We start from the raw sequence: 27,578 nt of genomic DNA, 5'->3' as shown, positions 1-27,578 counted from the left end.
TCAAGGATACAGGAAAAACATCATTAACAGAAGCAGTAACAATTCCACATTTGGGATGAGACGTGCATCATGTTTAGATGCAATGATTTCACGATCCTGAATGTTTAAAGACTTTGCTATTGCAAATCCCGAGTTTACTTTTAAATTAGAAGAGGCAGTGGGAGTGAGGGCCTGCTGCCACTGGAGGGCTGCCTCACCACGGGGAACCAGGGCAGGCTGCTCTGTTTCCCCAGCCAGGGGGAAGTTACTTCTTTGTTACCATTGTCCTGTTGCCAGTACTGGCTGGCGTTAAATCACAACAGCTTTATATGCAGGTAAGTCATTACGGTTTGTTACCACAGTAATCCTATTTTTTTTTTTTAATATACTTTGACATCATTATCACATTTCCAGCAAGTGTTCCTAAAAACAGTTCTGCACAAAATATTTGTGGTTCTGGTGCCATCTAAGATTAATAATGTGGACACCACTATACTGGCAACAGGGTTGTTCCTTGTAAACCTTTTTTGCAGTTTTCCTGCCAGCCCTAAAAGATATGCCTCCAGAAGCCTGAGCACAAATGTTGGGGGGCAGGGTACACAAATTGAAATACAACAGAAGTGTCTGTCTTACGATTGTATTCAGACCTAGTATAGTTTGACTTCCAGCTACAGAGTTGACAGCAGAGCTCCTCCCACACTGTACAGAATCCCAGTGCATTTGCTGTAACCTTAACGTGCTGAACACAGGTGATTGCTGTCAGTGCGGTCCAGATGTGCGAGTTACAGGTTGTACCTGTGGGTGCTAGCACTTTCCCACCAAGAGGAGAAATGTATCAGCTAGCAAGCAGCACTGCCAGGCTACTTGGTTTCACGGTCAGTGTTACTTTGTGGAAAACTTGCCTTTTTTTTTCTTTTTTTTTTTTTCTCTTTTTTTTTCCTTCTTAACTTTTCTCCTTAGCTAGGACATCCATAGAAGAACCTGTTTGGTTCCAGAGAGGGAACCTGCACCTCTTCTTTCCACCCCTCCTAGCAAGATCAAGAGCCACAAGGGTGACCACATCCTTGCATGGGGACAAGGGCAGTAGCAGGGTGGTATGGCGCATGGCTATAACGCAGGATTTTCCCTGCTGATAAAGGCTTCCTGTTGAGAATTACACTCTGCAGAAACCAAAAAATACTCAAATGTTTCCCCACAGTAGCATGCTCCAGTCATACTATAAACAAGGTGCTTTGAAGTACAAATGTTTTATTGCAATGTTTCATTATTTACAGTACCATTCACTTTGACCCTGGGTGCTACCAAAGTGCAAGCCATTTGAAACAGAAAAGCTAAATTATGGTAACTTAACAGCAAAACATGACTATGCCTTATGCTCGTACTGTCCTGCCTCTCACCTGGTACTGAATGCAGAGAAGTTTGCTGCTCTCCCTAGTCACTTGTAACAACCTGGTAACCTGAAACTTTGGTCGCAAAGGATTGTCAGTTGGTGGTCTGTTCAAGGTGATGCCAGAACAAGAATCTGCAGTCTTTCCAGCTGGACTTTACGTGGAATTCAGGGTGTCTGCCTGCATAACAAGACGGCTTTGTACACAGCATTGTTGACTTCCTATTTCAATTTTTGATGTAAGAACTGGTTAATTTCCAATTCTTTTTGTTGCTGATTCTCTTTGGTTTATGTAAGCTTTAAGTCAGCTACCTGTTTTGAGGCTAGATCTTTCTGGCTTAACTATCTTAAAAAGAGCCAGTACCTCTAGAATTACCACAGAGTTGCTACTGGAAACTGAAATTGGACATGTCATCTTCTAGAGTTGCATTTAAAGGTCTTTACAGAATACTGCAACTTTTATTATCTTTCCATTTCATATGAAAATGGTGATTGAGACACCACTGAAGCCTACATTTTCATGCACTGTATCATCTCAAAGTAGGACAAATTACACTGGTTACTTCAGGAATGATCTCTCAACAGAAACTTGCCTTTTGGGGGGGGTAGTTACTATAAATTTTTTTGAAGACATGAAACTTCCAGTATTCCAGTGGCTAAACTCAAGTCAAGAATTTTTTCAGCTTTCTAACAAGTGTGTTAGCTTGAGAAAGTACTTTGAAAGACAGGTTTCAGACTAAGTACCTGCAATTGCCACTGCTGCCATAAGTCCCTTGGGAGGTGGGCAGTGAACTTCTCTGCTCCAGTTGTCTTAGTGTGCAACAGGGATATCATTACCTTCTAAAACTTGAGACACTTTGTGTTTTGTGTTACAAAGCTCTTGTACAATTAGGAAATGTTTAAGACTACATTCTTGAAAATAAGTTATATTAAATGGCACTCAAGTCCTCCAGAAAACATGTAGCAGGGCTGTTGGGTAAGGCTCAGCAGTCCTAACTGCTGCTCTCTCACCTCACCCCATGCCTGGTTTATGGTTCAATAATGAGTCCCTGCAACAGCTGCCTCAAATGATTTTGAAATTGCAACTTCTTAAAAATGGGATGATTGTAGCTCTTGGCAAGTCTTCTCCTTTAAGTCCCACTTTTATTCCATGTTTTCACAGGCTTTTCTGTATCACTATTGATAGAAAGCCACCAAAAGCTTTACAGTTGCAGAAGGTCACATTTTCACAAAGAAAATGTGTTGGTTTTATTTCTTAACCTACCATACAAAACATGGTGTTTAAAAGCTCTGCAGTGCCTCCCTACTATCGTTCCTCTGGAATCTGGAGGAGGCAGCAGAGCTCACATGCAGTCAACGACATTGCTGGATCCTTGGCCCACATCCCGGACCTGGCTGCTGAGACAAGAGCACACAGCCACGCCTGCCCCTGCCCTGCAGTGTGACACAGAGCCGACGAGTTCCCATCTAAGAAGACAGCAGAGGAAAAAAATAAAAGTAAGTTCCTGTCCTTTCTGAGCAACTTGAAAGTACTTCTTTTCTGTGTCTGAAATTCTATTATACAACCTAGCTGTTTACTGTGCACAAAAATACACCCTGCTAGTTTATTCTTATTTCTCTGGTAAATTTAGTGCAAAATCAGACTGAAACAACCAGAAGAATGTAGATTCTTACTGAATGAAGGGAAGAGGGCAAGGGATGGAGAGGAGGAGGCGCTTAAATATTTACAAGAACCTAGTGGCATAAGCAGCACTCCTGCATCACTAGTCATGGATATGACTCAATTATTATGAGGAAACAACAGAGAAATTCCTGCTGCACACTATTTCTATTATGTTGTGTTTTCATATAGGCAAATTTCATTGTCTTACTAAGCCAAATAGAAAATTTTAAATTACCTATTCACTATGGGATCAAATGCTTCCACTGTATTCAGGTACGTGTTGCCATTATGACCTCCAACTGCAAAAATTTTACCCATCAGTGTCGCTATGCCAACGCCACCCCTCGGAGTTGTAAGCTCTGCTACGTATTCCCATTTGTTACTGCGTGGGTCAAACCGCTCCACTGAGCTCAGTGGAGAGTTGTCATCAAAGCCACCTGCAAAGAATCATCACATTATCAGTTTTTAGCCACTCCTAGTGCTGGTGATATCCAAGACTGGAATTATCATGCTATTCTCAGCATTCAGTGGGCTAGTGTCCAGCTCTATTTCTTTACATATATTTTACAAGTTCCTAAAAATTAACAGCTCTCCCTCCTGTATCACCCAGAGTGATAGTTTTCTTCTACTCAAGTTGCAAGGAGTGGTATTTCTATTATTTTTCTCCTTGAATTCATCTTACACATAGTTATAATGAAACAGCTTCTAATTTGAAATAGAAAAAAAGCCTAAGACCAGTAAAAGGATGGTCCTGATCTTATTTTGGCTTAAGAAAAACACACTCTTGCGTCGTTTTCGAATTACAGCATTGCTGAATACTTCAGTAGGAAAAAAAAATCCTCAAGTAATACATCAGTGATGCATTCCCCTTGCTGGGGCAGCTGTCAGATGAGCATTTTACCTGAAACTTTTAAAATCACTTATGATAATAGACAAGGCAGAGCTCTGCAACCTATCACTACATCATACCTACCTGGCACCTTCCCCCCTCAGGAGAGCAGGTAAATGCAAGGTATAGCAGAACAAGACATGCCTAGGACAACAGGCTGTGGAATAAGTATCATCACCATGTGAAAAAGCTACTGTTGTCTACACTCAAAATGGAACTAGAGTGCTTTAGAAGTGCGTGAACTTAGGAATAATTTTCCTAAAAGGAAACTCAAGACTAGTGAGTCTCAAGAGGATTTTCTATATAGACATACTGTCCTGAACAGTATAGGCCACCCTAAATGTGGGTTAGGAACTGCTTTTTATTTCCTCACTAACATAACTTCATTTAAGCATGCCCTGGTTGTGCTTGCTTTCTTCTCCTGCCCAGGAACACAAAGTACAGGTCAGGTCTATCTGTTCCCCAGTTCCTCTAGCAAAAACAGCCTCTTCCAAATGCCATTACTTGGCAGAAACAGCACTACAAAATGTCACATCCCTACTCACCAACAACATACAAGCAGCCATGGAGCTCGCTGACACCATTGCCAGCTCTTCGCTGACCCATCTCTTTCACTTCTGTCCACTTATCCAAATGGGGATCATATTTCTCCACACTGGAAAGAGATGCTACACCATCATTGCCACCCACAGCATAAACATGGTTCTGGAAAACAGTTGTATAAAGAAAGATTATTTGTAATATATATGTATTTACTCAGCTTTTCATAAGCAATGTTAGAATTATAGGAAAACATGGTATATCCACACAGTCCTAATCATTTACTTTTATTTAATAATTCCAACAACGGACTTAATTATCCAACAAATTGTAAACGTCATCTTCCAGTTAAAGAAGTGAAAAAGTTACATAGTGTTGCAGACATCTTGCAGATTATATATGGTGAAGGGCGTTAAAGTGCAGATGCACTCAGTACCTTTAAACATAGTAACCGTGACAAACCAGAGTCTTCTGAATGAGACATGAAGCATTAGCCTGATGTTGTTAGAAGGATCCTGGTACTTGCTCCCAGTACCTCAAGTACTGTTGAAACAGGGAGCGTGGTTCAATTTGCTGTGAGTATTATCCGAAATACCTCACCTTTTGCACAGTTCCATAGAATTTTGATGACCAGAGGTGCTCAGACCCACCAGGTGCATTTTGTTTAAAATCCTTGTGTTCCACCTTGTAAAAGCAGATGTGAAAAGCAGGTCAGTTCCTCAATTGGCCCTGACTTGGGAGGAAATAGTCACTTACCACAAGGGCTACAGAGCCGACTCCTCCCCTGGGAGTGTTCATTGGGGCAACTGCACTCCATCGATCAGAATCAATGTCGTATCTTTCCACATCGCTGAAGCAAGTGTTGTCATCTAAACCTCCTATTGCATAAATGGGGCCACCAAGGGAGGCAAGAGCAATTCCTCTCCTAAGAAAACCATAGGATCAATACCTCAGTGCAAATCCTTAAGGAAAGGGAATGGGAAAGACAGATCAAGTGACTGGCACCTGTTTTAAACTATGGGGAAAAAGTAATGAAAATTTTAAAAGTGAAGTTTATAATAAATAATGACCAGTAACTGGGGCTGGCCCTCTGCACACCTGTATTAGTCTTGCAGCTTTATCCTCAAAGCCTTTTGTATGTTTGCAGCCTCCCATTAGAGGGACTCTAGAGTTTTATCTTTACTTCACCTCAGCTTTCCCAGGCACCTGTTTGTTAGGACTGCTGCAGCTAGAATTTTTTTAGACTGCAAAAAGACAAATCTCCTGTTTAAAAAATAAAAAAAATAATAAAGGTGGGGTGCATGGAATATTGTTTTGACTGAATGTCACCTAAGGCCCAAGTTCTCTACTTACATGCTTGGATATATGAGATTGTCTTAGTTATTTGATATCTCTGTCTTGGTACTTAATTTTACACCTCCCACCTTGTTTTACTGAATCTGATGGAGAACCAAAACCTGCTGGTTTTAACTGGTATAGCTGCTGCTATAATTTGGGAATGATTTTTGGGGGGTGATATTTATATATATTAAAAGGCAAACCTGAGCTGGATATTAGATGACAGAACTCTAGCAAGATTTAATTGCAGTTTCTTCCATTCTGTTATTTTCTATTAAGTCTGTGTTAAAATAGCTGTCAGATTTTTTTCTACCGTATCTACTAATATGAAAGTACAGTCACTACTACAAAATGAAAAGTATGGTCTAGAATGGAGTTATTAAGTAAATGGAGCATTAAGTTTCTGCTTTAACTACCAAGACAGATGATTACTGTTTCACTGAGAACAGTCTTGTCTCATTACAGAGAGGGCAGGTTCACAGATACCTAAGCAGGGGCAAGGGAGGCACAATCTTTCTACTCAGCCGTTAGCATAGACACCATCAATGGTGGCAGTTTTTTGTCAACTAAGTATTCCAAAACCACCTCGGTGAATGGGAGGAGTGGAGGATAGCCAAGGCATGGCAGCCCTTTCATTTACCAAGGTACTGAATAAGAAATGTCACAGAAGTCTAGGACTGATGTTTGCCAGAAATATGCCCTGGGGTGGTGGCATGACGGAGGGGGGAAGAGGAGCAAGAAGCCACTTCCAGGAGTGTGGGTCTTCTATTTTGATTAGGTCACAGCTACAAATAATTTTAGGACTTAGCCAAACTCGGTATTTTACTCCTACTTGTACGTGATGCTTCTAGAAACAACAAATAACAAAATGGAAGGTAGAATTATGGAGGCTGATTTAAATGACAGCAGAACCCCCCTGCCCCCAGATCTGTGAGTCCAGTAGCTCCTTAAAAGAATCTTAAATGTCAAAAGGCAAGGAAAATCCTCAATCTGACTGTCAGTGTTTTAGTGCTTCCAGCCTTTTGTGGCAAGAACATAGGCAGCTATTGTTTCCTGGGCATGAAATATTTCACTGTGCATGTTCTGATGGCAGTTATCCTGCTCATTCTTAAAAAGAGCAGCAAACCCACAGAACCAGTTAATCAGTTTCAAGTTCTTTACTGGGCACAGCAGAAAGGCCCTAGATCTCAGAATGTAAGCACAGCTGGAGTAGAAGAGCTCTCTGCTCCAGAAGCCAGCCACACTGCGTGCCCCACCCCACCCCCCCACCCCCAAAAAAAAAAGAAAAAAAGAAAAGGATAGAGCAACAAAATAAAGCCAAAGCATAAACATAACCAATGTTACCAGCCAGGGCCTCTCCCTAGAGAGAGGGATTATAAAGTTTTGCAGTGAAATATTACGTTACACACAACTTTGTGTTTGTGCAAATATGTGATGCATGCAAGTATGTGATGCAGATTTGTGTTTGCTTTACAGGTGGTAAATAAAGGTGTCTGATAGCATAAAGCCCCAAACTAGGAAAACAAATTTCCTAAAAATAACACAGTTTGGAAACCCAAATAAAGACAGGACAGACATGACCTTTTTCAGCATCAGCAAGAAATGATACATCACAGACTAGGACTTATATTTTGGATCATGAGACAGGTACCTCTTTGTGTTCATTGATGCCTTCATCATCCACTTATTTGTGAGAGGATCAAATACTTCCATGCTTCCTAAGTGTTCATTTCCATCATGCCCACCTACTGCGTAGACTTTACCTGAAACACAAACACGTCTTTTGGTACAGAGATTGCCTGGCAACATTTCGGTTTTCACTTATGCAATATCCCTGCCTATGTGAAGACAAAAGTTCAAACAAAGGTTAAAGTTTTCAAATATTTTCAATATCAGGATTTTAGTAAGTACAGACTTTATATTTTTACATGCTGTACTGAGATCTGTTCTAACATGAACTTACACAAAGCTTGAGATATGTAGACAAAAGATCTTCCCATAACTTCAGTACTGCAGGTCAGATCAACTTTGGAAATTTGTATCAGTCTCTCCAGATTTTCTATGGGGATAAAAAGATACCTGTTCTGCTGCAGCAACACAGGGGCTACTATGTACAAGGAAAAGTTGCATCATGGGTGCTAAGCTGCTCTAGATTGCACAGACTTGGTCTCAGAAGATGGAGACCCAAAAATAAAGGTAGGTCTGCTCTTGGAAGAGTTATGGTCTTAGTGACTTGCCTGTATGGATTTAAGTATGAAGGGAGATAGCAAATGCTGGGTGACTCTGCTGTGTAAGGCTGTTTCTTTATAAATGGAATAAAAAAAATTCAATTGCCTATTAAAGCAAGAGGCTATATACAGTTCATAGAATAGTTTGGGTTGGAAGGGACCTTTAATGGTCATCTAGTCCAGCCCCCCTGCAATAAGCAAAGACATCTTCAACTAGATCAAGTTGCTCAGAGCCCCATCCAACCTGACTTGGAATGTTTCCAGGGATGGGGCATCTACAGCCTCTCCAGGCAACCTGCTCCAGTGTTTCACCACCCTCACTGTAAAAAATTTCATCCTTGTATCTAGTCTAAATCTATCCTTTTTAGTTTAAAACCATTACCCCTTGTCCTATTGCTACAGGACCTACTAAAAAGCTATCTCCAGGCTGAACAACCCTAACTTTCTCAGTTCGCAGTAATGTCTTTTCAGTAAGCATGCTCTCAGATCATTTCAGAATCAAAAACCCCTTCATGAAGAAGAAGCTTTACTAAACTGAAGAATATCCAACAGTTAAGCCATTGCAAGACAGATTTATTTAGTAGAAGTACCAATTCCTGCAAAAGGAGCAAACAAGTGCTTTTTGAATAGGGTTGCTTGAATAGGGTTACTGACCTCCCACAGAGATCACACCCACGTGCCTTCTCCTGCTGTTCATTTCAGGGCCGAAGAACCAGTTGTTTTTGCTGATAGAGTAACATTCAATGCTGCGAAATGGATCACCTGATCCACCTCTACCACCAACACAGAACAGCACACCTGAAGAAGACAAAATGGGTTTCCAGAAAACCAGCAGGAAGATGGCAGATAAAGTTGTATAGCAGAATGAACTGAAAATTATGTAGTCCAGGAGAAGTGGTATTTCACTTCAAGGGGCACAGTCATTGCCCTGTATAATTGGATGCTGGATTCTGGCCTTTGCTTGGCATGCTGCTATGGCAATTAACTATCTATGCTCTTGCAAAAACAATGCATGTTTTAAATATGCTTTTTGTGATTTTGTTTAGGGTGATGAACAGATTGTTTGCTAAAGATAACAATGTAAAAATTAGGATTTGCAGTCTAATATTCATCAGTCACTTTTGGTGTAGGTTAGCCAAGGAGTTTAAAAGTTAGCTCAACCTTCTCGCACCAAAAGATAAGTGTCCACTGTTTTTGATATAATTTTGAGCATACTGCCTGGTCATAACATACTTAACAGTTCTAGCTTTAATACAGGTAGAGCTGATCATGACAAATAAATAATGCTTTAAAGAAAGAAAATGACTGCTAACGTTCTGCTAGGAAAATGCAGCACATTTCCTAATTACCAGAGGTACACAATGGCTTTCACAATTTTGCATTAAGTCATTGACAACCATTTATATCAAGCTATCTAAGCCTGCACAGATGCACCACCTTTTCTCCACACTCCTTACTGGATAATCAGACACACATTTAATTACCAGCAGTCTGCTTCCTTGGTGTTGTGCGAATGGAGTACTCAAAGTCTGGCACTGCCCTGCTGCTCAGGTGAAGGTGGTAGTTTCTTGCTTCATCCAGCAAATCCCTACATTTTAGATTCTGCTTGACAATCTCTTCCTTTGCCACAACACCCATAAGGAAACAAATGGGCAAGAGAGGCAGCCGTACCTGACAGAAATGAACACAGTTGGAGTAACTGGCTGAGTCTCACCATTTACAGTGATGCACGCATAACAGATGGCAGCTTCTGAGCCAGCTGCCAGCCCCACACTCTTCACTAAAAAGAGCAGCTTTCATTTTATTTTTTTTCCAGAATAACAGTGATATGAACAGTTCTTTTTAGTGACAAACGTTTGCTACAACCATTTGCATTTAAGCAGCAGTGGAGAACTGTCCCTTGGCCCAGGCTGAGCAGAGGAAGAAGTGCCGCTGCCTGTACTGCAACTGCGCCTGCCTGGTGTGACACAGGCAGCATCTGTGACTGTACCAGAATAGTCTGTGTCAGGTAGTCTGCTGAGGGTATGAATTTTCAGCTCACTTCTGTACCAGTGTATAGAGGGCTTTTGCTAGAATGGTTCATTTTCTTTGGGTGGCAAGTCAAAAAGGAAACACTGTCAGCATGAACTAAGTGTCTATTAAGGAGGTATTGCTAGTGCAGTAACACCTTTCTCTAGTGTGGACTCGACAAGACTGCAGGATAAAATAAAAAAGGTTGAGAGTTCATTGTTTCCTTCCTCAAATCCTTCCTGTGGTTCCCCCGAAGAGTGCTGGTGACCAGGCTGAGGAACAGAAGGCTTGCTCTGGGTAAGGCTACAGGTGGTCACTGCCCAGAGCAATCCCCAGTGACAGGGCAGATCTGAAATAAGGTCAGCCTCTCCAAGACTGCCTTGAAATGCCTTCCTCCCCCCAGTCAATTTATTTCACCAAGCATTTCATTTGGCCTTGTGAGAGAAACAGTGAGGAATATGAAGTACAATCAGATGCAAAGGTGGGACAGGTGTTAGCGAGGGGGGACTGAAGTAAATCACCATCTGACTTCCTAAGGTTTGGAGTCAATGCTGTCAGGCAGCTCCCGGTTAGCTCAGCAGCAATGGTGAAGAAGTCCAGTATCTCTGGTGCTTCTCAGAGCAGCAGCATGGTGCTTTTAAATGGCTGACAAGTGTCCCTGTCTTCACGTAAGCAAGTGTCTCTACCACTTCTTTCTTGCCCACTCACTTTCAGTCCCACTTCTTCCTTTGCTGTGGCCCAGCTTACTTTAGGCTAATTAAAAGCACCACCGTAGCCCTGCTAATAGACTCATAAGGTTAGTGATGCGGTAAGAACTCAAGGCTGACAAATTCAGAACCTCATTATAACAGCAAAACTTGTATGGCTGATTATGATGTGGATAGTAACTGTCAAGAAGCCCAGTCATGTTTTCTGCTAGCAGTAATGTCCAAATCAACTGATCGCTCCATATACTCTGGCAAATAACTCATGTTCACAGGAAGGCATTTACTTTTTCATTGCTTCATTCTAGACTCTGGTTTTCCTGAATAGAATAAAGCTGTTAATCTCATCTGCTAGCAAAACTGGGCAATAAAAATCAATCTTTTTTTTTTTTATCTCAAATTATATTGCCTGTGAATTTAATTACAGTGTACTGAAGTGGTTTTTTGTACCAAAAACCTCATGCTAGTCTAGATGAAACTGAACATTTTTGGAAGACAGTTAATAAACAATTGTGATCTTTTACCAGGAAGTGTGAAAAATGATGCAAGACGACAATGACAGCAGCATGTTAGTGCACCTCTTGTTACTCACATGATGCCAATATTAGCAATTCTGCTAAATGCAAAATATTTAAGTTGGAGTTCAGTGACAACTGAAACAGCACAGTTGATCCTACCTGCTAAGATACATAGGGCATTTTGCAGCACACGGCATGTACCCCCCTCCTCCCCAGCACACGTTCTCCATAACTGTCTCAAATACTGTATTTTAAACTCCTATAGCCAGCACATATGGAGCATGAATAACTGAAGTACCTAATGTTTTGACAGGAGGAGGTCTGATGGGTGTTTAAATAAGTTCAGCTAAGTGACCTTTTGATACCTTCTTTCAGAAGCAGTGGACTTGCAACAAGTCTAGATGATTAAACTCCAAACTCCTTTCCGATCCCACAGGTAACCAGCAGTGCTAGTCTAGTGAGCATTAAAGGGTCTAGCTTATGCTTCTGTCCTGGTTTCAGCTGGGCTAGAGTTAATTGTCTTCCTAGTAGCTGGTAAGGTGCTATGTTTTGAGTTCAGTATATGCAAAGAATGTTGATAACACACCGATGTTTTCAGTTGTTGCTAAGTAGTGTTTACACTAAACTCAAGGATTTTTCAGCTTCTCAAGCCCAGCCAGCGAGAAAGCTGGAGGGGCACAAAAAGTTGGCACAGGACAGGACAGCTGACCCAAACTGGCCAACAGTGTATTCCATACCATGGGACGTCACATCTAGTATAGAAACTGGGGGGAGTGGGGGTGGGGGGCATCGCTGCTCGGGGACTAACTGGGTGTTGATTGGCAGGTGGTGAGCAACTGCACTGCGCATCATTTGTACATTCCAATCCTTTTATTACTACTGTTGTCATTTTATTAGTGTTATCATTATCATTATTAGCTGCTGCTTTTCTGTTCTATTAAACCGTTCTTATCTCAACCCACGAGTTCTACTTCTTTTCCCAATCTTCTCCCCCATTCCACTGGGTGGGGTGAGTGAGTGGCTGCATGGTGCTTAGTTGCTGGCTGTGCTTCAACCACGACAGCTTCCTAGCCTGCTCATAGGGCTAATACATCTTGGTCTTTTGTTAATTAAATATACAGAAAGTTCTAGAATTAGCACAACTTTATGTGACACATCTCCATTACAGTTTTACTTTCCTAATCATGTAAAAAACCTCCTCAACAGCTTTGCTCTCCTTTCTTAAGTACAAATACTTAACCAGCAGGGGAAGTGAGCATTTCAGGCTGTAGTAGCATCAAACCAAGTGAAGTGATGGCTTTACGTTCTCCACTATGTGTAAATCTAAGAAGTTTCTGCTCTAACACAGATACAGCTTTTTGTTGGCTCCCTACCCCCCAGCCTTGAGCCATGAGTGAGTACTCTTCTCTCTACAGAAACTGGAGAATACAACTTCTTCCTAATATTCAAGAGATCTAACCTGCTTCCACTGTCAACTGAACAACTGTGAATACCAGATGAGGCACCAACTGCTAAGAATATTTTTCATCTTGAGATCTACCTAAGTACAAACAGTTAATTATACAACTAAACCAGTGACAAGACAGGTGCCCAGCACCTTGGTCTGCCCTACCTGCGCAAGTATTTCATCCAGCCACATAGCATGATGCTGTGGATTGGCTAGCAGCCACTTGATAGCAGCATTGTAAACTTGCTTTTCATTTTCAATATTCAGGTCACTGGAGGACAGGAGTTTATGGAGGTGCTGTGGTGACATGCTCACAAAGTCTTCACACTCCACCACTTCTGTAAAATGTTCGCAAGCATACTGATCAGCCATGTCCATCAAGTCAATGCGGTTATGACTCTCTGCAAATGCCCTGACTGCCAGGCAGTTGGAGGGATGGAAGTGCAGCTTCATGTATTCACAGCATGCCTTTGCTACCAGTTCCACCTGAAGAATGCAAGCAGCATACAAGAGAGGTTGGACGTTATCCACCGTCAGAGTAAGCCGGGAGGAGTACACAAACTTCACTAGGTCTTCTATTGCATCTCCGTCGAAGTCCCTGATCTCAATCAACGTCTGCTTGGCTTCAGCCATTTCCGAAAGAAACATGGCTCTGAAGTAAGGTATAACACAAGCTAGCACCAGTTTGTGGCAGGAGATAAGCTTTGAACCAACCTGAAAAAACAACAACAAAAAAACACCCAGTCTTTTACTGGAATATCAGTTTCAGCTTTGAAAGGAGGGACAGTTAAGCTGAAGTAAGAATTCTGAACTCAGTATGCATTGAGCTACTGTATTTTGTTCAAACAAATTAACTCCACTTGCCCTGTACTTCTGACATTACATCAATGTATCCCAAACAGATCTGAGTTGTAACTTGGCCGTCAGAGTAGGGCAAGGCAATAACACAAGGAAGCAATAGCACTGATGTATTGAACTTGCTTTTCTTAAAGAGCTATGTCCTATTTTTTAAATGAAACATCCTTAAGAAACTTCTAGATACATCTTGGAGACAGGAGGAGACTGCTAGGCACTTGTTTGGTTTATGTATATTCAGAGATTTGGGGGTCAGGGAATTGTAAACTGACATTTTTAGACTACTTAATTTAAACCTCTGGACTTCTTTTACTAGTGTTGAGGAATTGATAATGCTGTTTATAGAAGCAACTTCATGTAAAACTACCGTAATAACAGCTATTACAGGGATTATTCAGAGTTACCAATCACTTCAAGGATTTTTAGAAGCTGTTTCGCCACAAAAGATGTGGTATTTTTCAAAATTCTGATCAGAAAGCGCAAAATAAGCTTTTCACTTACAAAATTCCAGCATTCAATTACATTACAAGACAATGTAACTATTGAAGGTAAATGAACAATCTACTACTAATTGGTGTTACAAGAGTGCTTTCTTACAGCCTTTGTCATTCTGCAGTCTGCACTAACAAGCACATGGGCAAGTTAAGCAACCAGTTTTCCTGACAGACTCGAATTACATGTTCATTTCCAGATGAAAGTGTTACACTGAGCTGTCTTGCAGTTTAAAAAAAAAAAAAAAAAAAAAAAATATTAAATTATAATGGAGAATTTGGAGTTTTTTCTACCTCTGATTCAATACAAAATTGCTCTACCCTTTTTAAAAGTCTGTATTATCAACACAAGTGTAACCTGCCTGGTGACCAGTAAGTTGAGTACAGAAAGCAAACACACATGAAAGAGTATGGACACTAAAAGAGAGGAAAAGATAGATGGCTCAGTGTGAATTAATTAGACCACTCCAGAAGGAACAATTCATAGACCTACCAAACAAACAAAAAACCAGACCAACAGGAGAAAAGCAGATAGATGGTAGGTAACTGCCACTCTCCGCCTTCTAACAGGGAGCTGTTCATATGACAGTAGCAGTACAGTAGGTGACATTCCAGATTTTAACTTTTTGGAGCAAAGGAAGTCTCCCATGGTTTATCACTGTTACAGTGTCAGCATTCCAACTAATTATAGTACTGATGCAAAATGATGGTACCAGCTGGCCTGCTATATCAGGAAAAGCTCCTAGGCCATTCTCACCTTCAGAGCTTGTTATTCTGTCCATCATCCCACTCTCCAATTGCATCTTTCTTTTGAGTTAAGTGGCTTCACTATTTTACCCAAATCTGCTTAACTTTAAATATCTAGTATGTTCTTGGTATTTTGAAATCAAAGTTCCCCTCCAGTTATTAACTATCATATTTTAAGAGCCAGCAGTTAAATCAATAATTGGTCTGACAACAGCAATGCCAGAATTGCTCACTATCAGAGGTCATGCACAAAAGCAGAAAGTTCAGTAGAGAAGTAATTATTCTTAACACACAAGAAATGCCTGAGCGCTAGAGAAAGAAAAATCAAGCCCTCCAGAAAATTCTAGTTCAAGACAGAGTTAACAGTTACTTGAAAATCACTGATTTAGGAAGCCTTACAGTAAGATGTACATACATAGGTTGCTCTAGCCTCCATAGGTTATCTTCTCTACTTGAGGACTGGAAGCCAAGTCATGCAATCTAATATTCTTAAATTACTGAAGAAGCTTCACACAAATAATACATATGAACAATACAAGCCTAACTCAGGGGAAGTTAAACTGCAGCCACAGTAAAGTGTATTTTGCAAGCCAAGCTCCCTAGCACGAGTATACATTTAACTATGTTTATAAAATAAGACTTTCTGCCTTTTTCGCAAGGGTGGGTGGAAAGGGAGAAAAGCGAGGATGAGGTCAAGAAGAGGGAAAAGAGGAGGGTTGTTAAAGAGCTCTGACATGAACTTTCTTCCCCAAAACACCTTTTAAAATGACAAGATGTAAAAAGACCTGATGATGAGCTCAGGCAAGTTCTGTTTCACAGTGCTCATGCTGGCCAGAGCAGCTTCAGTATTGTCATTCAGTGTCCTATGAGCATTAACTCAACTGTTATGAGGCACTGGACCTATTTGCTGCTGCATCTAGTGCCTGCTCCATGGCTGGTGACAGGCAATTTAATACCTGCTGCAAAGAAGAACAGAAAAATGTTCTTGTTTGTTCTACTGCTGTTGTCTACTGGGGCAGGACACAAACCCTCTTCCTCTCAGAGATCTCCATTGTCTCCCAAGTGTTTTAGAAAGATGAGATGCCTACCAGGGGGGCACAAGAGACACACATCTGTCAAGGATTTTCCTTATTAATATCTAATAGTAAAAGTGGCAGGCAAACAATTTCTCTTAAAGGCATCTGTCATTTGTTCTTGGTATAGGAACTATGCTTCATCTCTTTTTCTTAAATAACTATCTTGCACTACTAAGATGTCTAGCTAAGCAATACTTAATATTTGTAGGTGCTGGCAACCACTGTTACAGATGCTAGATATAAATTTATTGTGATCAGGATATAAGTAATATACAGCTGAGTTACAAAGAATGCATTAAAGCAATGCTATGCAAGAATCATAAAACTGGTTTCCTCCTCCTCCTTTACTCTTTGATCAACTGTAGAACATAACTCCCTGTTTGGTTTTTGGTTTTTTTTCTTTCTTTGAGAATGCTGGAAGTTGGATTTGTTCCAGAAATCCTGTTTGCCAGGAAAGATCTAGCAGAGCAAGACAGAATGCAAAAATAGAGATAAAATTGGGGATGAAAATGTGTGAGAACAAAGAGGCTACAAGGAGCTGAAACTTCACAGTAATACACTGATCAACTGTGGGAACTTGCTTAGAAGGCAAGTTGGGTGACGTCAAAGTCATGTACTTCCTCTCTCAGACTGTCAATATCTTAAATGTTTACATTTCAGTTGTAACTTCCTAAATAAGAAAAAAAACCACCCATGAGCATATCTAGAGATACCTCAGATCCAACAGGTATTCTGTGGCTTCCAATACCCTGCCTAAATTCACAGCCACCTCCAGCACACTTATTTGTAGCTTAATCTTCAGACTGTTAAATGAAATGGATGTGTGACAATATCACCTTCAGTGTAACATCACAGAGCTCTCCAGCTTCAAAGAAGTGAAGAAGAGAGCTATGAAAATCCTTCCAAGCCTCATTTGCTTCAAATACAAAGATGTCATCTTCACCGTCACTGTTGGAAGACCTAGTTTGCTGCTGCTGCTGCTGCCGCCTTTTTCCCTTCACCAGATGTTGTTTTGCCTGCTCTGGCACCATGGATTCTGAAGCCATTGGCTGTTTCTTCTTTCACTGCATGAATCTTCAAAAACTCCTGCCAAGAAAAGATCCAGCCCATCAGGAGTCAAGTCCTAAAGTGCTGTTAAGTTCTGTTCATCTTCCTGTTTAAGAAAACACAAAAAAAGCAGATGAGACATTAGGTACTGCTAGTACCTAACACTTTGATTATATATTATAAATACTACCTATAATCTTACTTGGGGAACATGCGAGAAGGTGGGAAAAAAGACCCACAGTCAAGAATCCTATGCAGGTACCTTTAGGAAAACCCATTGTCTGTGAACTTGTTGCCCACACTTCTTGAAAAAGACATGAAAAAGAAAAGCCAAGAATCTATCTTCTAACACTGCTGATCTCACTGCTATGAATGGCAGAGGAACAGAAGGGACATGGCCTGCAGACAGCTGTGCTTCTTTGGTCCCTAAGTAGCATCTCTCATCACTGCTGCCACAGACAGACTATTGATCTGACCCTGCCAGTTATTTTGTACATACTACTCAGCTTTCCTAGGTCTCTTCAAAAGCTAAAGCAATCCTTAAGTGTTATCCATTTATGCAAATGTAAGCAAAAATATAAAAAGCTTCTACAGAACTAGAAAACAAAATTTACACTTACAGAAAAATTGTGGAATGAAAATTATTTCCTTTTATCTAGCAACTTTATTAATCCAACAGATTGGTATTTAAAGCAAGACAATGAGTGTTAGGCAAAAGTTTGCTCCTGCTTGCTAGCTTTTGTTTTAGACTGTTTACCCAGCTTAGCTGAAGATATTTAAGGTATCTAAGATTTATACAGCTCAGACTAAAGGAATCTTAGCTATACTGACATCACAGCTTTCCCTGGGCTGAAAGACAAATCTGGGATACCACAGACAATGGGGAGAAGGCTTTTTCTGCTCCTGTCACTCAAACACTTTACTCTTCCTGCTACTGTGAGTGTCAGTTAGGTTAAGCTTGAAGTTGACCTTTTTTATTTGCAAAACAAACTTAAGCAGTAGGGGCAGTGCAAATTTTTTTCCAGTTCTGTAGCATATTTTAAGTTTTAGTTCTGTGTGTCTAAAAGCCATGAAAGCCAACTCAGTGAGATTTAGACTATTAATCCACATATTTTGTGGAGGATGAATACAAAGTCCACAAGAAAAAAATCAAATACTATTTGAAAGCATGGAGGTACTGATTCAGCTTACAAGCAAGAGTTCTGTTAGATTTTTGGCAAGGGAAGAAAATGGATTTGTAAGGTTTTAAGACAAAGTCTCTGGAGAGCATATTTAGTAGTGTGTTTCTCTCTTACACTGGCTAGCTTTGGTTTTCATGGTTTCTGGTTAATTTATTATGCATTCATTCTTCAGTCTACCCTAAGACTTGACAATTGCTGTAGCTCAGTGATTTCTGCTCAGGGACTCTGGTGTTAGAGGAAGTGGACTGACTGAAGTAACAAAAAATTCTTCTACAATAAAAATGTAAGTAAGTGACACGTCTGGGAGCAGAACTGATTTTCTTCCAGGGTATTTTGAAAGTGTCTGTGCCTCTTACTAAATTTATAACTCCTCATGCATCGGTACCCGAGAAAGAGCAGGAAGTGACTTGAGGGTGATCATACTCATTTCTGCTGTAGTTCACAGGGTTGTTGTCAGCTCCATGTCCTGTGCAGTGACAAGGCTGTTCACTGCACTGAGCCAGGCAGGTTAAAGCAAGATCAAACATGCCTAGAATATTCACTAATGGTGCTGTTAGCAAGGTAAGTATTCTTTTAAAATATATCTAAGAGAAATATCTTACTTCTTCCAAAACCACAAACTAGCTCAACGATATTACGGATCACGGCATATTTATATTGTTTATAGCAAGGAATACCTTTTTCTGCTGAAAACGTAACAATTTCTCAGACTTGTCAAATTACTATACTAAGATGTTTTTCTAGTTCATTAGGAGAAAAAATGTTGATATTGTGGTTCTCCTCTTTTAACCAAATTAATCGTCCACTACTGGTACTTACTACCTTTGGTTTGTTTAACATTGTTTTCGGTTTGTGTGGTGGGGGTTTTATTGGTAGTGGGGGAGGGGCTGCAGGGGTGGTTCCTGTGAGAAGCTGCTAGAAGCTCCCCCACCACCTCTGGCCCAGGCCAACCCAAACAGTGATGGTGGTAGCACCTCTGGGATAACAGATTTAAGAAGGGAAACCTGCAGTGATTAGCGGGATTGGAACATGAGAGGAACACCTCTGCAGATACCGAGGTCAGTGCAGAAGGAGGGGGAGGAAGGGTGCCTGAGGATGTGGATGCCCCTGCAGCCCGTGGTGAGACGGCAGGCTGTCCTCCCCTAGCCCATGGAGGTGAGCAGGGGAGCAGAGGCCAACTTGCAGCCACAGGCTGGAACAGTCAGATGCCCCCGAAGATGGTCGTGACTCCATGGGAAAGCCCACACTGGAGCAGTCTGTGACTGAAGATCGGCCGTGGAAAGGACCCACGCCTGGGAAGTTTGTGAGGAACTGCAGCCTGCAGAAAGGACTCACGCTGGAGAAGTTCGTGAAGGACTGTCTCCTGTGGGAGGGACCCCACGGTGGAGCAGGGGACGAGTGAGGAGTCCTCCCCCTGAGGAGGAAGGAGCGGCAGAGACAAGGTGTGGGGAGCTGACCCCAACCCCCATCCCCTGTTCCCCTGCGCTGCTGAAGGGGAGGAGGTGGAGAGGACCAGGAGTGGGGTTGAGCCGGGAAGGAGGGAGGAGTTGGGGAAGGTGTTCTAAGGTTTGGTTTTTACTTCCTAATATCCTTGGTTTGATTTGACCTGTAGTAAATAAAACTGATTTTGTTTCTTCCCCAAGTTGAGACTGTCTTTTGCCTGTGACCATAAGAGGGAGTGATCCCTCCCAGTCCTTATCTCGACCCACGAGCCTTTCTTCATATTTTCTCCAAATTTCACCATGGCCAGGGTGGGGAGGAGTGAGCGAGCGGCTGCATGGGGCTTTGTTACCAGCTGGGTTCAAACCACAACAAACATGCTGGTCGAAGAAGTCACTATTACCATTGAGATATGAAGCTAACACAGAGCTTCAGAGGCAACCTACTTAAGTTACAAAAGGGAACATAGACAAGCAAGAAGAAAAAGAAAGAAGTTGAAATGCTGTACAAGGGTTTTGAAAAGCATCATGTATTATTCATTCAGAGGTAAGATACAGCGTCTTTAGCCTACACTTCTAGGGAACTCTTGCTTATTTTTGCTCCTTAACCGACACTCTCACTTCACCACTCCCTAGCTGCTCACATCTAACAGTATTTTTACAGCCAAGTAGAAACACTGCTTTCAGACAGAACTGTCACTGACTACTAAATGATAGTTCGCAGCTCCCAAGTTCTTAAGGTTTTTCCATCTGACATATGCTATATTTATCCTCATGCTTTAACTGCAACTGCTCACATACTTTCCAAAACTATTCTGTGTTTCACTGTAAAAGAGGCTGATGGTGTACATTTTACCTATTCTGGGTATGCCATTGTAAATAGCAACACAAAATCCTTGAGTCTTAAGATAAATCACTGCTGCTGGGGTAGCTTTTTTTTATGTTTTAAAAGAACTGAGCAATAACACAAAAGCCAAACATAACTAATTTTAAGCAATATCTTTCATTTGTATCTGATGCTTGTATCAAATGAAGCTCTTGGAGATGCTCTGAGCTCTTACCTGTAAGAAAAGAAGTTGAGCACGTATTTGTATTTATATATTTAGTACATACTAAGTACACACTTGATATTTCAGGGGAAGAAGCCAGAAATCACACCAAAGGAGACCAAGGCTGTTACTCAGGCACATAGCCATAGATAGGGGAATCACATGTACAAGGGAGCTCCCAGTATGGCAATATCAAATAAGTGTATGGGAACACGAGAACAAGTCAGTTACTGCTCCTCAAGTAAAAAGAAGTTTCTGTGACATGTTAAAAATTAACATGTTTAATATAACCTTAAGGAAATATTCAGATAGCAATAGTCGGACACACTTCAGTTTAATTTTGATGAGACTTTGTGACAGATAATAATATTGTAGGTAACATTTTTATTCTTCTCCCAAGTCACCACTTCAGGAGTTTCTGTGATACATTATCCAAATCTTTTTAGATATCCATCCACAAATCCTCCACTTGTCTTAATTACAGCATCTCACAGCTTGAGTCTTCAAACAAATTATCATCTACTATGGAAAGTGCCAGCTGTAGCCATAAGACAGTCGTAAAACTAGCTGTGGAGAGCCAGGTCACTGTATATATCCAGTTGGCTGTTAATTGTATCTGGCTTGAGAAACAGCAGTTAAGAATTATATCATCTATTTGAAAAATCAAGGGATTTTTCACAATCAGAGGTTTAAGGTAAGTCAAGAGCCAGTCTTACCAACATGATGCACTACTAGAGTTAAACATGAAAGGAAGTAATATCACAGATGTGAAACACAATATTAAGATAATATATTGCAGTGTGTGATAGAATTGATCACGATCCAGACAGAAGGAGCGAACAGATGTTCCACTTGCAGAAAATACTGGTTTGGGCTGATCTGAATGCTTAGCTATAGGCTTTTACTGTTCTCAGATTTTAAACAGAACAGAAATGAGTTTTAGTAGCACTTGAATCAAGATACTAAACTCTGGAAGTCTGAAGGTCACACAGAAGTCATGAACGTCAGTATATTTCAAGTCCAAATCTACTCCTCCTTCCAGCTTGAAATGGAATTGTACATACGTTTGTCATTGCACAGCCTGAAGGGACAGCAGATGAAAAGGGCAAGAAGTTGAAGTTGTATTTTCACATCTTTAATTATATAGAAGTTCGCTAGTTTAAGAACCACTAGCTAGGAGGATTGCTCAGCATTTAGGTTAGCGTGCATGATGCTCTGTTAATTATGTACTAAGAATCCACAAACAGAGAGAAAAGCCATTTACAGATTTGCTCCCCAAATCAACAGTAATGCAACAATAACATCCAACTACTTGAGGTTAGTTTAGTACTGGGTGAATGCTGCACACTTGGACACACACAGAGTTATTTCCCTCTCTAGGACGAAACACTGCCATGGCCATTCAAAACCTCTATAACGTGTGCTCCCTTTTCATGTTGGCAGTTAAGTCTTCCAGCCTCAGCACAGTCTAGTATTTCAACTACACTAAGAGTGTAAGTGGCCATCACAGAAAGTGACTGACTCTAAGGAAACTAAAGGAAGTGCCTCATTCATAACATCATGTTATTCCTTCTAGACAGCTGTTTGTCACTTTCCATGAAGGAATAACTGTCTGAATAAAAAAACAAAGCACACATTGTTTATAGCTCACCATTGTTTGCTGAGAGCAGGCCAGCAATTTTCTTGTTCAAGTTAAATATTTAGAAATATTGATTGCATCTGCTGTTCCCAGAGTGCAGCTGTTCCAGACCCCAGAGTTGGTGTTCTGGTCCTCAGGCAAGGGACCGAGGATCCCCTCCTAGCTATTCCTCACTATCAAACTTAGAAAAGCAAGCAGGGATGGGAGGTCAGAGCACAAGCACATTATCTTATATCTGCTACAGTTCAGATAACAGTAACAACCTGAAGTGAAGCGATTTTGATTCAGACATTCTAGCTAAGTCTGAAACTGAATTAAGTGTAACATTACTCAAGTCAAGTCACATAGAGTACTTATGCTCAGTATAGGTAAAATACCTCAAATATAATTTTGAAGCAAAGAGAAATGAAGACATTAGTGGCAGGACATGAATGAACATCGCTCTGTTTTCCTGTGTCATGAAATTAAACCCCAGGAATGCTGGCCGACGAGCCAACCTAGATGTTGGAGTACATAGCCTCCTCCACCTGTCACATACCTTGGGAGACAGTGCCCTAGAAAGAGGGGATTGTCCTCATTCTTCCACTGACACAAGGGAGGAAGACATTTCAGTGATACAGAACAGAAACAAAACCAAGACCCCCACTATAGCCACAACTAGGCAGTGTTCAGGTGAGAAGTATTATGATACCCGTAAATCCAATGCTCTTTATGAGCAGTGGTACTGAAATAAGTTGGAGAAAAGAAGGCAGAAGTCCAGGAGAAATCAAGACACAGGTGAAGTTTCACCAAGTATCCTGTATGTAATTTTGTTTACCAACCCACAAGATGAACAAAAAATCATATCATGGTCTGTACAGAGAAGGACAATTAGCCTCATTCACTCAGGAAACAAAAGGGCCTTTTAATTGAAGGAGATGAGAAATTTGCCTTCTGTAAATGCAAAGTTTGTAGCCCTAAGAACAGGGAGATTTTGGAAGTGACTTGAGTATAAACTGACTCCATGCATATAAATATATACGAGTTTGTATGTGTGGCTGTGTAAAACTAACTTGTCTAATACAGAGCCTGATGACACACTGGTGCTGCTGACCACAAGATTAGATAAGCATATGCAGTGATGAGATCTTCTCCAGTTTAATGTAGCTAACTGTCATGGTTTAAGCCCAGCCAGCAACTAAGCACCATGCAGCCACTCACTCACTTACCCCCACCCAGTGGAATGGGGGAGAAAATCGGGAAAAGAAGTAAAATTCATGGGTTGAGATAAGAACGGTTTAATAGAACAGAAAAGAATAAACTAATAATGATAATGATAACACTAATAAAATGACAACAGTAATAATAAAAGGATTGGAATGTACAAATGATGCGCAGTGCAGTTGCTCACCACCCGCTGACCGACACCCAGCTAGTCCCCAAGCGGCAATGCCCCCCCCCTCCAGTTTCTATACTAGATGTGACGTCCCATGGTATGGAATACACCATTGGCCAGTTTGGGTCAGCTGCCCTGGCTGTGTCCTGTGCAACTTCTTGTTCCCCTCCAGCTTTCTCGCTGGCTGGGCATCAGAAGCTGAAAAATCCTTGACTTTAGTGTAAACACTACTTAGCAACAACTGAAAACATCGGTGTGTTATCGACATTCTTTGCATATACTGAACTCAAAACATAGCACCTTACCAGCTACTAGGAAGACAATTAACTCTAGCCCAGCTGAAACCAGGACACTAACAGAAGAAGGCTAGCTGTTGTCTTGTGTTGTACTAAGAAAACCTGAACATTTGAAAAGAGGGCAGCTGGCAGAGCTGAGGAAGAGACAGAGGGACAGAAGTGGGAAGGGCAGGAGGCAGCTGCAGTGCAAACTGCAGCCCAGCAGCAGCTTTGGCAGGGACTGCACAAGCAGCTGTTCGCTGTTCAGTTTGGTTACAGCTGCATCACCAAGAAGGAACATGGGGGGAAAAAACTTGACAAAATAGCGTAGAAAAACATCAGTGCTCTCCCCTTCTCCATTCACCAACTCTGTCACAGGAGTTATTGCAACCTCAGGCAAAACTGCTCAGATGCCCATGCTAATTAGGTCAAATCAGACAAGGTTGGAAAACATGGGAAAGTTCAAGTTACACACTGTATTACAAGCCTAAGCCTACTATACTTTTCAGCAGAAAGTTAATTTAACAGGAAAAAAAAAAAAATCAGAAACCACATATCTAACTGGTTTAGCTTGTTTAAAACCACCAGGCTTCCTTTTGTAGAAATTCATAAAAAATTTTCTTAAGACAACATGAATATAAATTTCCAGATCCTTTCAGAATTTCAAAGGTTCTTTGTAGCAAAAACTGACATGTGTTATTGTTCTGTGTTACTTGTCACACAGGTAGTTCAGAAAACAGTGAAATGGATACAGCTGGCACCATCTTTCATCTTCTTCTGTAACTAAAACCCCATCAGTGCTGTAGATGCACAAACAGTGAACGTGGACTGCTCTTTCTTGGAAAAATGTGACAGAAAAGGTGTTTTGTAGAGCATGAAAAACACAGACAGATAAAATCTCATTTTGGAAATAATTCTGCCTGGCAATCCTTTAATCCTGTTTTGAGATAGCTTCTTCCCTGCTTCCTTTGATCTAATACGTGATTATGCTCAACAAAGTTCTACTGAGGTTTAATCCCAGTTTCCATCGAACACCAGAAAGGCCAACTGTCTTCTGGGCTTTATGGGATGACAGGTTGACAATTTTGTTCAATTTTGCATAATCAAAACCAAACAACCTAATATGCCATGATTTACTTCTGCTTGATTTACTTTTGCTTCAGAACAATCAGCAAACACATCAGAAGCCCCGAAACAGTGAAGAAGGACTCTGCTTTAAAGATACAGGTGCACTTGAGTGATTTATTTATGCAAGGTAACCTTGGCAATATCCAAAAAGTAGAACACAAAAGGAAAAACACTGCAAAGGAGTCCAAGTATTGGGACCATATTGAAGTGTTGGTAGATATGTAATAAAAATTTTAACTAGTACTTTACATTCCTAAGAACACAGAACAGGCCCTTACCAAGGAGAGACACTATTGTCTCCTCTGATGGACCTGATTTAAAATAACAATAGTTTAATGGTCTCCACAGCAGTGTTTAGTCCAGCCCTTCCTGGGAAGTGTTAACAGAGAGCAAAATAATTTCTAAGTCATTTGCCACCTGCCCTTTATCCTGGACACATAAATCAAGGCATGGCACCCACCAGCGCATCCCAGAGCTGTAGCCAAACACCATTTCCCGTATACCCACCAGCCCCATCCTCTCAGAGCTCTCTGCCTTAGTTGCCAACCGTCACCATATTCTCTCACCTAGAGTCGAGATTCACTGAGGCTGCAGCCTCATGTTACACTCACAAGTCAAATGGCTCAAAGCATAAAGCAATATCATCTTCCCTTTGTCCCAGAGCTATAAGGCTCCTTCAAAATCTGTTTGAAATCAGGAGGGGGCAGAGGTAATACAAGATAAAAGGCTTCACAACCAAAGAAGCTACAACTATTGATGCAGGAAATTATTATTACAAAATTTGTTTGGTGAAGCCTGCTGAGGAAGAACTAAGACACTGGCTAGCATGGTACTATGCTGCCTTGCATCAAATTACTGGTAGTAATTACACAATGATTGTGTCTTCTTGTGACCACACTGATTAAACTTGCTTTTACAAATACATGGCCAGCTAGAAAACTGGATGCCAGGCTACCGACATCTCACTAACAATTTATAAAATAAACAAGGTCGCAAGTACACTGCTAATCACACGCTGCATGCATAGAAACTACAGGTACAATCTTGGCATGTTACAAAGCCGATACGCTTCTTACATTACACAGCGAGTTCACACAGATTATAGAGGAATCAGCCCAAACTAACTCAAAAACCTCAGACCCAATTGCTTAAAGGTGGCTGAACCTTTTGCAGCTTAACCTCAGTTACAAGCAATCAAAGCTGTATGTGACACGCCTGTTGTGGTTTTTAGCTTATTAACAGCTGATGAGCGATTTTATCTGCTGTGGTACTTTTCTACAGTCACCCGTGTAAATTGTTTGGTTGTACTTCCAGAAGCATTTGCAACAGGCACAGAAAGCCAGGTATCTCCGAGTTTTATAACTTTTACTACTGCAGAATACATAGGAGTGACTAGGCAAAGGAGGAAATGCAGATCTACGAACTAGGAGGCTCTATCTGGTTTGTGAACTACCTCCACACCCCTTATGGGTAAGAGCTTGATTAACTGAGACTTCCCAGCAGCCAGTAAGCAAGTGGCTTGAGTGGAGATGGGAAGGTGGAACCTATCAAAGCAGGAAGGAAACTCAGGCGGGCAATATAAAGAGCAGGTGGAGTTGTAGCATCTGAAATTCTCACCTATTTGAGAAGGAAGAAGAGGTTGGGAACTCCTGAAGCTCTCCCCAGCAGCAAGAGGTAATTTCTTGCTGGTTTTTAACACAAGAAACGTTTGGTTTGGGGTAACTGAAGTGACTCTACTTGTTATCCATTGCAAGACGTCAACCAGTAAGCTGAGCAGAGTGCTAGCTTCTTGGGCCGCGGTCTCCACAGTAGTGAATTACATGCACCATCTTGAAACGTGTGGGCTCCCAGCTCAGTTTATTTGTGCGGTTTTGTCTCTGTGCTTGAACTGCAACTAAGAGCTCCGTGAGCACAGGACCCTACGGGTGCCTCCCAAAGAATGAGCCCTCTGATGCTGAGGCTAGCCCAGGCAGCGCGCCACCCTTGTGCGCTCTTGCAAGGGGCGTAATCCAGCTCTGGGTGATTTCCACCAATTTTAGGTTAACCTACAAGAAATCCACGCTCGGTGTGGGTCTCTGAGGCCGGCCGCGGCAATAACCGTTCGCAATGAAAGGGAGCCGGGCCCGTGACCGTCCCCCGCCCCGCGGCCGAAGGAGCGCCTCACGGGAGCGGGGTCCGGGCCGTCCCCCCTCCCGCCGTCGGCGCGTTGTGAGGTGGCCAGGGGCGTTTCAGGGGTCAAGAACGGACGCGGGGGACTGCGAGGAGCAGGACAAACCATGCCGCCCCCGCCAAAGCAAGCAGGGCCGTTTCCCGTTACACCTGAGGGGAGGGGGCGCGCGTTACATAAAGGCAGGGGCAACCCACCATGGCGGCGAGGGGCCCGGGAGCGGGGAAAGGGGCTGGGGGGAGGGGGGCGGCGGCGGCAGCAGCAGCAGCAGCAGCAGCAGCAGCCGCCCCGCCGGCTGGGACGAGAGACGCGGTTCCCTCCCGGAGCCCGCCCCGCTCACCTGCGCTGCCGCCGACAGCCGGGGTCCGGCGGAGGGCCGGCCGGCCGGAATGAGGCGGGGGGGGGG

General features: G+C 41.9%; 1 protein-coding gene across 5 annotated transcripts; it reads right to left on the bottom strand.

Moving 5' to 3' along the window:
• Window positions 1–287: 287 nt before the first annotated feature.
• On the bottom strand, window positions 288–27,578 carry KLHL8 (kelch like family member 8). 5 transcript variants are annotated; one of them, XM_049815256.1, is made up of 11 exons: window positions 27,513–27,560; window positions 26,623–27,050; window positions 16,709–17,025; window positions 12,869–13,417; window positions 9,509–9,695; window positions 8,679–8,822; window positions 7,448–7,559; window positions 5,215–5,383; window positions 4,464–4,623; window positions 3,265–3,466; window positions 288–2,833 (listed from the first exon to the last, which is right to left on the bottom strand). In XM_049815256.1, exons 3-11 carry the CDS (start codon window positions 16,916–16,918, stop codon window positions 2,710–2,712), a joined length of 1,857 nt encoding a protein of 618 aa, XP_049671213.1. In that variant the 5' UTR covers window positions 16,919–17,025; window positions 26,623–27,050; window positions 27,513–27,560; the 3' UTR covers window positions 288–2,709. The 5 variants fall into 5 exon arrangements, with proteins under 5 accessions (XP_049671213.1, XP_049671215.1, XP_049671217.1 ...); XM_049815258.1 differs by lacking the exon at window positions 26,623–27,050 and having other exon boundaries at window positions 27,513–27,578; XM_049815260.1 differs by lacking the exon at window positions 8,679–8,822.

The sequence above is a fragment of the Accipiter gentilis genome, chromosome 12 (assembly GCF_929443795.1).
Source record: "Accipiter gentilis chromosome 12, bAccGen1.1, whole genome shotgun sequence".
In the NCBI taxonomy this organism is placed as follows: Eukaryota; Metazoa; Chordata; class Aves; order Accipitriformes; family Accipitridae; genus Astur; species Astur gentilis.
The sequence above is the reverse complement of the archived record's forward strand: the minus strand, read 5'-3'. Positions and strand labels throughout refer to the sequence as shown.

Coding starts and splice junctions, on each gene's coding strand:
- KLHL8 (XM_049815258.1), bottom strand. CDS start 16,918: ATGGCTTCAGAATCCATGGTGCCAGAGCAGGCAAAACAACATCTGGTG. Junction 9,696..12,868: donor TGGATGAAATACTTGCGCAG/GTAGGGCAGACC, acceptor CATTTCTGTCAG/GTACGGCTGCCTCTCTTGCC. Junction 8,823..9,508: donor ACCAAGGAAGCAGACTGCTG/GTAATTAAATGT, acceptor TGTCTTCTTCAG/GTGTGCTGTTCTGTGTTGGT.